Below are 12,242 nucleotides of genomic sequence, written 5' to 3'. Positions count from 1 at the left end.
ATCCAGTTACTTTACTGATTACTTATTTTCAAAAGTAGTTAGTTAATTTAATAATTACAACAATAATTTACTTAGTTACTTTTCAAAAACATGATGCACAACCTGAATATGCTACAGTATAAAGCAATAGACATTTCAGCCTAATTCTATTCTTTCTGCACATTCCATCATATACAATTGAATCAAATGAAACAGCTCTTTTTTTTATTAGTTTCAATCTTTTAACTTTATGCACATTGCATCAAGCAACAATTAAATTAAATGCAACAGTCTTTGACTTGAAGAAAATTGTTGAACATTTAAACCTATTTTCTGCACATTCCACCATATTTAAATAAAATAAAGCAAGTCTTTCTTCTGCTAACTTATATTTCTGCATATTCCAGCATATAAAATAAAAATGTTTTTTGTGTTTATACACCTTCATTTGAATAGATGTAAATAAAATACAGCAATAACATAATTAAAATCAAAGTCTCTCCTGACTGTGTTCTGAATTATTAACATTTACATATTTTAACAGTTGGTCAGTTTTTTTTCTACGATGCGTCGTAATGATTCAGAGTCTACAGTGGAAATGGGCAACATGTCCTCAACAATATAGATTATGCTATTCTATAAAACTAAGTCCTGTCGCTCTTAAGTCTATTTTCACCTGGTTAGCAGGAGAGGGGCCGTCTGAGGTTTGCCCGGTGGAATTGGATGTGGTAGCCACAGCGGTCATGTCAGTGGGGGGATCTGGGGGTTCCTCAATGAGTTTCACATTCCTGTGCCGGCTTGCTAGGTGCTTGCTCAGATTTGAGGTGGAATCTTTTGCTGTAGATAAAAATGTTCTTCCCACACAGAGTGTACAGCGGACGCTAATGTCACTTTTTACCGTCAAACTCAAAGTATTGTTGGTACTTCCAAGCATTAAACGCTGCATGGTTCTGCTCTCTCCCGCACTCCATGTTATCTCTTGTTGATCTACACACGTGTCTGTTGTTTACCACGTCGCACCACTCATACGTGATTCTCATGAGACAGTCTCACAAACAAAATCAAGGTTTAGTAACGCAGTAACGCAGCCTGCTTGCGGGAAAGTAACAGTAATCTAACTACTGTATTTATAATTGTTATCCCTTACTTTACTCGTAACAGTTTGTGAATCCGAGCTCCACAATTCAGATCTAAATGGTTGAAATGCTTTTTACACCTTTTTTAGAAATACATTTATGACCAAGAAAATGTTTGAATTCACTTTACACAGTCTTTAAAAATGTTTCCTTTTTACACCGGTGTCCTTTGTCTACCTGCTTGGTCCCTGACAGTCACGATCAAGTTCTAACACAGTAGCAAGTGCTCCACTAACTCTCATAGTTTCCATGGACCATATGTTGAATTGCTTACAGTATTCTATGAAGTTGGATGATGAGGAAAGGTATCAAAATCATTAGTGACCTTTACATTAATGGCATATTTGCTACTGACCTACATATTAATAGCATATTTGTTAGCTTTCTCCAACTATCTTGAATTATTTGATTTACCAGGGCAAATGTAAAGTGGTCTATAGAAAGTTGATAGAGTTCAGTTTTTCCTTGGCTCATGGCCAAGAACAACGTGGCACATGGCCACATTCATTAAAATCTGTTTAGCTGTTCTTGAGACATCAAACAAACAACCAGGATGAAATACATACTCTCTGAACCAGTGGACCAACAGAGAAATAAATCAGATATGATGTCAAGCACAATGCATCCCTAATACAATGTTATCATTCACGTCTGTTACATATTTAGCTCACAAAAGAAATTGCAGCAAGCAATGAATTTTCATCCCGTTGAGGTGAGCAGCGAGGGTGTATCTTTTCTCATTTCTGTAACAAGTTGGTTTTACTTCCAGAGCTTCACAAAACACCTCAGACTGTCTCATACTGTCATTAGCAGAACAAAAACATTTCTATAAATATTGCTTCAAAAAACATATCAAGACTCTGCCCGTCTTCCCTCTGCATACTGTCTTGAATTCTGTGGTATGTTCAAAGAAAAGCATACAAGTGTATGTGTATGTGTGAATGTATAGACATATATAAATATAAATATTCCAGCAGTAAGCAAGACAGTGTGCAGGAGTTTTCTTATTTTTGTTTGTCAGTTGTGCTTTCCTCTGATGTACATGTCACTTATTCAGATTTGCTGAGTTTTTCATAATTTTTATTGCTTCATACATACTGAATAGTATATAAGTGATTTCAACTCTAGAGGCTGGGGCTCATCATTCAAATAAATGTTGTTCTTAAACATATCATGGCTCATATGGCTATCACTGCTAAAACATCCATTTAGTATCTATTTATTTTCTTCTTATTGATTTTTTCTAATCATCCTTGCAGAGGTGCACTTTAGTTATTGGTGCAATATGATATCTATATCATGTTGGGTTTTTAATTGTGTTATAGTCATCACATATTGCAAACATAGTAAATAAGACAGGTAACAGGTGTCTTCAGGACACTGATGACAGCAGCGCTTGTATATGGGTCAATGACGTATAAGGATTTAGAACAACTCAATTGTAGAATAATAAAAACAAGCATATCTAATGCAGTAGTTCAAACATTCAGAATGTTGTGTACCTGAAGCTCCATATTATACATACAAATTAAGTGATTTTAGTGGGTTTTTCAAGATTAATTGGCACTGGCCTTTAAAAAGAGTCATGTGGTGCGACCACGATTCATCTTGAAATAAATTAATTTACTTAACACGCTTCACATCTTTTTTTTTTTTACAAGTTTTCAGTAATATAAAGTGTTTGGAAACAAAGTATTTGCATTTTTTAAAAAAAATCTTTGTAAATGATGATCTTTTATTTATATAAGACATTTCAAGATGAATCATGGTCGCACCAAATTACTTTTTTTTCAGGCCAGTGCCAATTAATCTTGGTACCCAACTAAAATCACTTTCAAATTGTAATATGAATGTTCAGGTACACAACATTCTGAATGTTTGAACTACTGCATTAGATATGCTTGTTTTTATTATTTAAAATTGAGTTGTTGAAAATCCTTATACGTCATTGACCCATATGTTTGATTACTATTTTAACTGAGGCATGATAGCAACTGTGCAGTAAAGTTTGGGAATATATTTCCACTGACTTCCACTCAGTTAAGTATGTCATGTGAGTGATAAGATAAACAGTTTTGCAGTTCATGTTTTGGATCTTAGCACCAGACACACTCATACCTCCAGGGGTAAAAATATTTAATAACTTCTAATCTTCAAATGCCTCCAAATATCACACAGCTTCATTGCTTCTTGTCAAAGATTCTCTGCCTGTGTGGAACTCTACAGGTGGGATGAATGTCATGCCATGTCCTTATCCTTACGAGGAGTTTTAATGATAGGGAACAAGAGCAACCACAGGTTTGTGGCTTAGAAAAGAAAACAGTCAGAAGAAGTATAGTAATTTATTTTGCAGCAAATAATAGTATCATGTTTAAAGACTTTATTTTTCTGGATGGGTACAGTGTATCCTATGTGTGAGGTAACTTTTATATGTAATACATGTAGGCAGTTCAGGGAGAAACTGGAGAAAACACTAGTGTTGTTTCAGTCTTGCAGATTGACACTGGTTAAGAACTGATGTGAAGTTAAGACTAAAAACTAGTCGACTGAAAGTCTACAGGGATTGGTTTCCATGGTATGCTTAGGTTAGACTTATTTAAACCTCTTTTATGAAACAGAATTTCCTGACCACATGTTATATACGATTCATATCATATCATTTTGTCATTATGATTATGACTGAATCTGAATTCAGCACTGAGATACAGTAATTGACAGTGGGTTTATTATATATATAGAATATATATAATATATATTCTATATATATATATATATATATTTCTAGAATATAGAAATTTAGAAATGTAGTTGTATATGAACATAATTTCTAGGAGACATAGAAATATACACATACATATACAACTACATTGTAAATGTGTTTTTCTATAAACATATATAACATATGATACCAGAAACATAATGCTGCTTACATGTATATTAACATAACAAGACACTGGCAGCACTTCAGTTAACCAAAGATCTGGGTTTAATACCGGAAAAAGTCTGCAGTGTCTTAAACCAGAACATGTTTATTCATATTTAAGCCACAATATCATCTTTCACTATCCTGAACCAAAGTGCTTTTGTTGTCTAAACCTGAACACACACATGACTTAGATATGCACCTGGGTCTCTCTAGTCAGAGTCCTGCATCTTGTGTATTCTTCATCCAGACCAACCTCCTCCATCTCACTTAAGAGCAATATATACATGTAACACTGTTCATTCTGAAAAACATTATCTGTGAACATAATCCAGGCAGCGATTCCATTTGTTAACGCAACGTAACTGGGAAAACAGTTTAGTTGTATATCAACAGAATTTCTACAGTATGAGATAGAGTTGACTGGACTGGGAAGATGGGACGGTATAAAGTTCACTTTACTAAAACACATGGATGATGGTTTTATGGTTAAATATAATACTCAACATTCATGTTTCTAATCAGCATTCATTTTTTACATTGTACAACTGAACTGAGTCACAGAGTGACTGCAAAAAATGCTCCTTCTTATCCATCTCTTGTCAGCTCTGGTTAATCAGGCCTGCAGGGTGAATAAGGAGCCCAGAGCACTGATGGAGGTGATGACATGTTTACTGGGCAAACAAAAAGTAACAAAATGTAAATGTCACAGGCCAACCACGCTGAATATGCGAATGAAGGAGGGATGAGTTGTGAAGCTGCCCCCCCCCCCCCCCCCCCTTGTGCATGCAGGAACTGGTGTAGCTCCACCTTGCCTGTCAGGTTATAAAGACTTTGCCCTCCAGGTGAGTACTCTCATAGCGGGTCAGTCCTCTAGATGAACATGGCGACTACAGGACTTCAGTTCACGTTATGGCTCATCTACCTGACGCTGCTGGTTAGCTCACTCACTCAGACTGGTGAGTGATGATCTAAAATACCACTAACAGCTTCACACTCACTGGATACACTATGAGATGATTGGACGAGGTCATTGAGAAGCCAGCTGGATGTTGTTGTTTTAACAGAAGTTAATTTTGGTGTATGGTGATGGGAAGAAAACGTGCTTTAATACAAGATGAATTAAGATGTTTTCTTTCTTGTTTGTCTTCTTCATTTCCTTTGGATTTATCTATAAAATACTATAAGAAATTATCTAATTCTCCTACTTTGACTTCAAAACTAAACTTTAATATAAAGATTAAAACTGCAGTTGATTACAGATCACCTGTTACCATTACAGTCCACAAAAGTGTCCATGCATTGTTTAACAAACATATATATATATATGTATATATATGTTTGTTATATTGTATACATATATATATATATATATATATATAGTACCAGTCACTTATGTGAGTGTGTTTGTGTGTGTGTGCTTGCGTGTGTGTGTTTGATGAATATTCCTTCTCTTTAATACAGTAACCATCGTTCCTCCTGTTAACACACTAAACCTCAATTCAGGTAACTCTGCAAAACAAATGCCCAAAGTAGATTTATGCTAAAATCTTCTCATCAATTCAAAAATCTGTTTAATGTAATGATGATGTTGTTGTAGGTAATTCATCTCACCTCGGCCGAGTGTGCACGACTTGGGGACACTATCACTGGAAGACCTTTGATGGAGAGTTCTTTCAGCTTGCCTCTACTTGTAACCATGTCGTGGCATCACAGTGTAAAGGCAGCTATGAGAATTTCAACATCCAGATGAGGCGCAAAATAGTCAACGACATCCCTACTATCAGCAAGATCATCATCAAGCTGGAAGGTTCTGTGGTAGAGCTGTCCAGCAGTGCTGTGATTTTCAATGGCAAGACGTAAGTTCAGTTCACACTTTTCTGAAACTTTCAACCATGATTCACAGTCTGCCTCAGCAGATAGTGCTCAGTAGTAATGGAGATAGCTCTCTGGACATCTATAGTGTGAGATGCAACTGAAAGATTCAAAAAAGGTAAAAGTAAATGGACTTTGAGTGAACACTTGTTGCATTTTAGCCCACAAATTATTGTGTGAGTTCAGTGCCAAAAATGTGATTATTATATTGTATCTTTATGATTATTGCATCTTTGTAACAGTTTTTGTTTGTAGAAAAAATTGACAATCCCTATATAGGTTTATGTTCCTCAGGGGATTCTACAGACATACAGACAGACAGATAGATCCCTGTCCCTCACAAAAAACAAACAAACCAGCAAAAACCAGCTTTGAGAACAGACAAAACAGACTTGCTGCAGTTCACTGACTTTAATGGGCTGCAATTGAGAGTGCAAAAAAATAAAATTAATGGAGGCTGATCTTAAAGTAATTTCCTCTTTTAAAAAAACTACAAGACTGAATTCATGGCATATAATGAAATATTACTTATAAATAGTAAGAGCTCAACGATGAGGACAGAGAGTCTTGTTTGCAGTTGTATTTAATGTTAATGTGGCAGTTGTGATATTTGATTTCAGGTGAAATCAAATCAACAATTCCAGGATCAGTGAATTAAAAGAAAAAATTATAAATGTTAAATATCAAGTTTGAAGAATCATAAAGAATAAAGACAAGTTTGGGAACCACTGAACTAAAGTATTTGCCCTTTATACAGCATTATCAATTAAAGATGACTCACTGTACCTGTATTTCCTGTGGCTTTGTCACACCGATGAAAAGCTTTTCACTATTTTCTTGGACAGTGGGTGTCTTGATGACCACCATGAAAGTTTTTAGATAGTTTGTAATCGTTTACAACAATAAAACGGTTGTAATATATTTTGTTGGGGATTGATTCTATTGTGACTTTGCTACTGCAACTCCCTCACCTGGATGACATGTAACACCTAACATTCAATGTTACACAGTATTTATTTATGAAGTGACCTTATTTGGCTCAGCACTATGTGCCTGCGCAGATAAGCTGTTGGTGTTACATTGAAATGTAACACCAACAGCTTGTGGCTATATTTTTTCACATCAAGAATAGGTCACTAATAGTACTGAGATCATATACACTAAGCTCTGTAGTTCTGTGTGTTCTTATCTCTGTTAGCTCATCGTTTTACTGATAGCTGCTACTATTAATACTTTGAAGGCAAGTTCCATGCAACAGCAAATCATGGTAAGACAAAGGTATCTAGATTTCTAGACTGGAAACAATAATATTCATTGTCCAGTTCATGAAGTGTTTAGCCACCTCCCCCACTTGCTCCCTACCCACTATCTAGGCAGAACTAAATTCCTCTCCATCAAGTGACAACAATGACTTTGTGTGACTCTCTGTCATTTTACTTTTTCATTCCCATTCACAGAGTCCCCTTTGCATGTTATAACTGTCTCTCACTGGAAAAAAAACCTTTCTGTATCAGCTGCTGCTTTCTGTCTAATTTTTAATCTGATTTGGCTGCAGCGTGTCACTGCCAATGGTCTCTTTCCTGGTGACTATTAAGGGGTCCACATCTAGTATCGTTGTTGAAACTAAGCTGGGAATCAGATGTGTCTGGAACCTGGATGACTCTCTGGATGTAAGAAACACACACTCACACAGGTGTCTGTCCTCACTTTTGTGGTCAGGTGTAGTGTCATGGGATATTAAAAAAACAACACATGTTCACAGTTTTAGCCTGTACACAACAAGATCTGACTCTATGTAATCACAGCAGGTTTTTCTTACACATCCTTGTTATGTATATTTGTGTGCATCAGTACAGCTTTATAAATGACAATGACACTATTCCCACCATCAGTTTCTCCTTGGCCCTGAGCTCAAGGTCAACTCTTCATGTTTTTAACTAACAGACTGGCAGACAAACTAGACTAAAAGATCACTACACAGCAATAATGAGTCACTGAGTGATTTTGTGGGATATGCCCTGGAGAGATCAGCAAACAATATCCATTAAGCCAAGCCTGAAAACCACAATGAAATTGTACCTGCTTTAAGTAAACATGTGGCTGAATGCATTACTTCATGAAGATGGATGTGATTGAATGATTACCCGATTACATTGATATAATTCATAAACATTGACTGATACCATTTCAGTATTACAAAAATATGTACACAGAATTATATTTACTCAGGTAGGGTGGGAGAACCTTTCCTTGGCTTTCTTCTTGACATTATACTGGGATAGATGGAATCAGCAGAGCTCATACAATACATTGCATACTGAGGTTCTCCAACCTTTTGTCTGGCTCATGAGCCTTAGTTTTTTCTTGAAATTCCTCATGAACTCAGAAAGAGTGCCGCCAGGTGGTGATGTGAATTTGACTATGGCTTACTCAAAGCCCCAAATAGACTGCATAGAAAAAAATTACATATTTCAATATTTTAGTAATAATTTGAAAATATACTTCAGCAACCCCAAGGCGGTAAAACTTTGAGGTGCTCAAATCTGAAAAAAACCGCTCTGAATCATAACTGATTACTTACAATATTGTGATTTTGCAACTGACTACAATATATTTTGGGTGTGTTCACAGCTTGAAATAGATGACAAATACCAGAACCAGATCTGTGGACTGTGTGGAAACTTTGACGGTGTGGCCAATGAGTTGGTGAAAGATGGTAAGATCCTTTTCAGTTTTATGGAGAGATAACATGCTGTAACCTGTTCTCACTGAAAAGTAAAAAAATAAATACACATAACTACTTTCACATTGGTTCTACTAAACTGCCTGTGTGAACAATCTCCCTTAATTTTAAGGGTATCTTATGGCAGTAACCCAAAAACATCTGGGGCCAGAATTTTCGGTCAGAATGTGAACACTTCACATAGACTGCAGACCAGCATACAAATGTTATTCTAGAGCCAACCAGAGGTATATGATGAGGTGCAGAGAGGAATCTAAATATAATTAAACATTGGTTAGGTTGATAACCAACTGCACTGATTAAATGATTTTTATGTGGCGCTCTGGAAAACACCTATCAAGGGTGCATTTATAAACTTGATGAACTGCTTTATATCATACAAAATGTAGTGAATGTAACACACCCTCTGTAACGGTTTTGATAGGAGCTCTACAAACTAATCATTGATTACATTTGTGATGATAATGGTGATGATATATCACTGCTGATGATGGTCTACAGGTCCATGTAATGAATTTATCATATGGACACTATAAATAGCTGCAGAGCTGTGCATAATGGTTACATGTTGGAGAACCTTGCTGCTGCAACACAATCTGTAAAACTGCACTACTTCTTTGCACTTTGTTTAGTTGATATTTGTACAGACTGGTGGAACAGGCAGCATGCTGATATGAGTTGATAAAACCATGTCTTCATCCATTTATGGCAAATGATTGGAGTGGAAATGAGGCTAGTTCCATTATGACTTTAACAAGAACCATGTTTCAGCAAAGCTTCATAAACCTGACAATAAGAATGCGTCTTTGTGCACGTACACAGTTTTAGTCATGAATCTAGTTCTATGCATTTTGAAATGTTGTCAAGATGTGATGTTGGTTTTTTAACAGGCATAAAGCTGCAACTGTTGATCACCAAGTCTGTTGTTTATTCAGATCGTCTATAGGCGTATTGGCTTCCTCATTACTAAAGAGACATTTTACTTCACTTTAATGACCTTGTGGTCATTTTGTGATAGGAAAGTGACTAGCTGGCGTTAACTGGATCTCCATTCATCATAGTATTTATAGCCTGTCCTCACAATATAGGTTTAAAATTCAGACTGGGAAAAAAGGACCTGTTAGATGTTTACACCATCTAACAGCCATAGTAATTGTGACCCAGGGAAGTGATGCAGTCCAGATGATGATAGGTGACTTGATGAGATGATTTTGCCTTGTTAGGAGGAGGTGGGTTAGTTGGATGAACAGATGGATGCAGGAGACCACCATTCAGCTGCAAAATTGTACCTGCTTACTGGTGTTTACCTGCTTTACTGGGCTGAATAATCACACTGACCAATGTTGTGTAATTGTCTGTCCTATACTGTAGGAGTTTCACTGTCTGTGTCAAACTATGCTGAGGCCTACAAGGTGAATGAGCCAACAGAGACCTGTGAGGAGCCTGAGCTCAACCAAGTCCTGAGCTGTGGAGATAAGGTAACTCTTCACTCTTTATCATACTCCACATTTACATTCTATATATCATGAAGTCAACTGTGTGAAAGATGAGCATTATCTTTGTCAATGTTGAAAAGAGTTTTAGAGTATCCTCAATTCAGAACAATAATTCACCCAAAATGAACCATTTAATATAAAGACTTTAAATTTTGTTGATAACATTTTTTGCAATTTTTATATTTTGATTCTTTTTTTCTAAATAAAAACTTGTTATTGCTGGTCCATCTGTTTCACTTTATAATCATTATAATGTAATATTTTTATTGATTGATAATAGAAATGTAAAATAAACAAGCTGTTACGTACATATTTGCTAAATGAACAATATCATCATTTGACAACTCACAACTGTTTGATTTTCATATCTTTCTGGTTTTTATGTCAACTCAGTCTATGCATCCTATCCTGGGGCTCTCAAACTAACAAGAGAGATGTGTTTGTCAGTTGGCTGTCAAAGATGATTATGCAAAAGTCAAAGCTAAACATTGTAGGCGGAATAATCAGAGCATCAAGATCACAACATCTAGTGCAGCAGTATGACTGGAATGTGTGGGAGATTCCATTAAGATCAGAGTAAGATTATAATGCCATGGTGTTACACATCACCACTGAGAAAGCAGAGACTAGTCTCCTTGTGATCAGTTTAGAGTATGAGAGCAAGTCTATCAAAATGAATGTCACACAATTCTTAACACCATGCTTATCAAACATTTTCAGCTACCCTACCTTCATCACACACCACCCTGAAGATGATACTGGTCTGCACCCCTTGTTAGGATTTCTAATTGGATTTTATAACTGACTGACTGATTTTTCTTGTTTTTCTGTTTTCAGAAATTCTGTGAGCAGTTCTTCTCCAGTGATCCATTTAGCAGTTGCCAAAACCGTCTGGATTTGGAATCCTTCAGTAAAGCCTGCATGGCTGATATGTGCAACTCTAAAGACAACACTAACTCTGTCCTCTGTAAAACCATCTCAGAGTTCTCCAGAGAGTGTGTCCATGCCGGCGGCAAGCCCCAACCATGGAGGAATACTACTTTTTGTTGTAAGGATGCTAACAATTAAAAAAATGACTGACATGTTTTATTTGAATGTTCTGGTGTCCACATGTTAAGTAGAGTTGTTTGATTGTCACTAGTATAACATTAAAGTGTTTGTCTCCACAGACAAAAAATGTCCTTACAACATGGAGTTCACAGAGTGTAGCAGCTCTTGCCCTGACAGCTGCTCCAACCCTCAGGCCAGCCAGACATGTGACAATCACTGCCAGGATGGCTGCAGTTGCCCTGCTGGTATCCACTCACATTTTGTACTATATATATATATATATATATATGCTGTATCCAAATTAAAACAATTTAATTTCTGTGTCATTCACGAACATAAAACATGATGGTAGTCATTATTATCTCTCCTCCTCAGGAACGGTCTTCGATGATATCAGTAACACTGGCTGTATTACAGCTGAGCAGTGTCCATGTACGCACAACGACAAAGCCTATAAGTCAGGAGAGTCTTACTCTTTCAACTGTAGATCCTGGTAAGATGACAACTTCTAACTTTTTTGTTTTGTTTTTTGCTATTGCAAGTAGTTCACTCAATGATGTAGTCAGTAGTTAGTCTCACTGCAACCCTCTTGGAGATAAAGTGATTGTTTACTTATTTTCTATAATGACAATTTATGAAATGATGATGTGTAAATTGACATTGAGAGTAAATTGAGCTGCAGTGCCTCTGCAACTTATCCTCCTGTTTAAAGACTGTGTAAAGTGAATTCAGACATTTTCTTCTAAACATATTAAATACAGTAGGTCATAAATATATTTCTAAAAAAGGTGTAAAAAGCATATCAACCATTCTCTACGTTTGGGAGCAGAGAAAGAGGCTGATTTTTACACAATCATTCAAATTTGGCCGGGTGGTTAGTAACACACTTTTCTGTGGTATGTCAAACTCAGAACACATATTTATTCTTACTTTACACAGACTTTAACAGAGTGTTATAGTGAATTTCAGCTACAAGCCTGTTTTGGTTCACTCTAAGCGCTCTCATGGCGATGGTTTCAATTGCAGCAGGCAGCTGTTTT

General features: G+C 36.3%; 1 protein-coding gene across 1 annotated transcript in view; it reads left to right on the top strand.

The window, feature by feature from the left end:
• Nucleotides 1–4,921: 4,921 nt before the first annotated feature.
• The window catches only part of LOC133979209 (mucin-2-like), a 48,671-nt gene continuing 41,350 nt past the window's right edge, over nucleotides 4,922–12,242 (top strand). The window contains exons 1-9 of the mRNA XM_062417686.1: nucleotides 4,922–4,997; nucleotides 5,503–5,544; nucleotides 5,639–5,897; nucleotides 7,469–7,583; nucleotides 8,545–8,629; nucleotides 10,028–10,134; nucleotides 10,990–11,200; nucleotides 11,322–11,447; nucleotides 11,578–11,695. Coding sequence (XP_062273670.1) covers nucleotides 4,922–4,997; nucleotides 5,503–5,544; nucleotides 5,639–5,897; nucleotides 7,469–7,583; nucleotides 8,545–8,629; nucleotides 10,028–10,134; nucleotides 10,990–11,200; nucleotides 11,322–11,447; nucleotides 11,578–11,695 — 1,139 coding nt within the window. The remainder of the gene's footprint in view (nucleotides 4,998–5,502; nucleotides 5,545–5,638; nucleotides 5,898–7,468; nucleotides 7,584–8,544; nucleotides 8,630–10,027; nucleotides 10,135–10,989; nucleotides 11,201–11,321; nucleotides 11,448–11,577; nucleotides 11,696–12,242) is intronic.

The sequence above is a fragment of the Scomber scombrus genome, chromosome 1 (genome assembly GCF_963691925.1).
Source record: "Scomber scombrus chromosome 1, fScoSco1.1, whole genome shotgun sequence".
NCBI lineage: Eukaryota > Metazoa > Chordata > Actinopteri > Scombriformes > Scombridae > Scomber > Scomber scombrus.
This window is presented reverse-complemented; position numbering and strand designations above follow the sequence as displayed.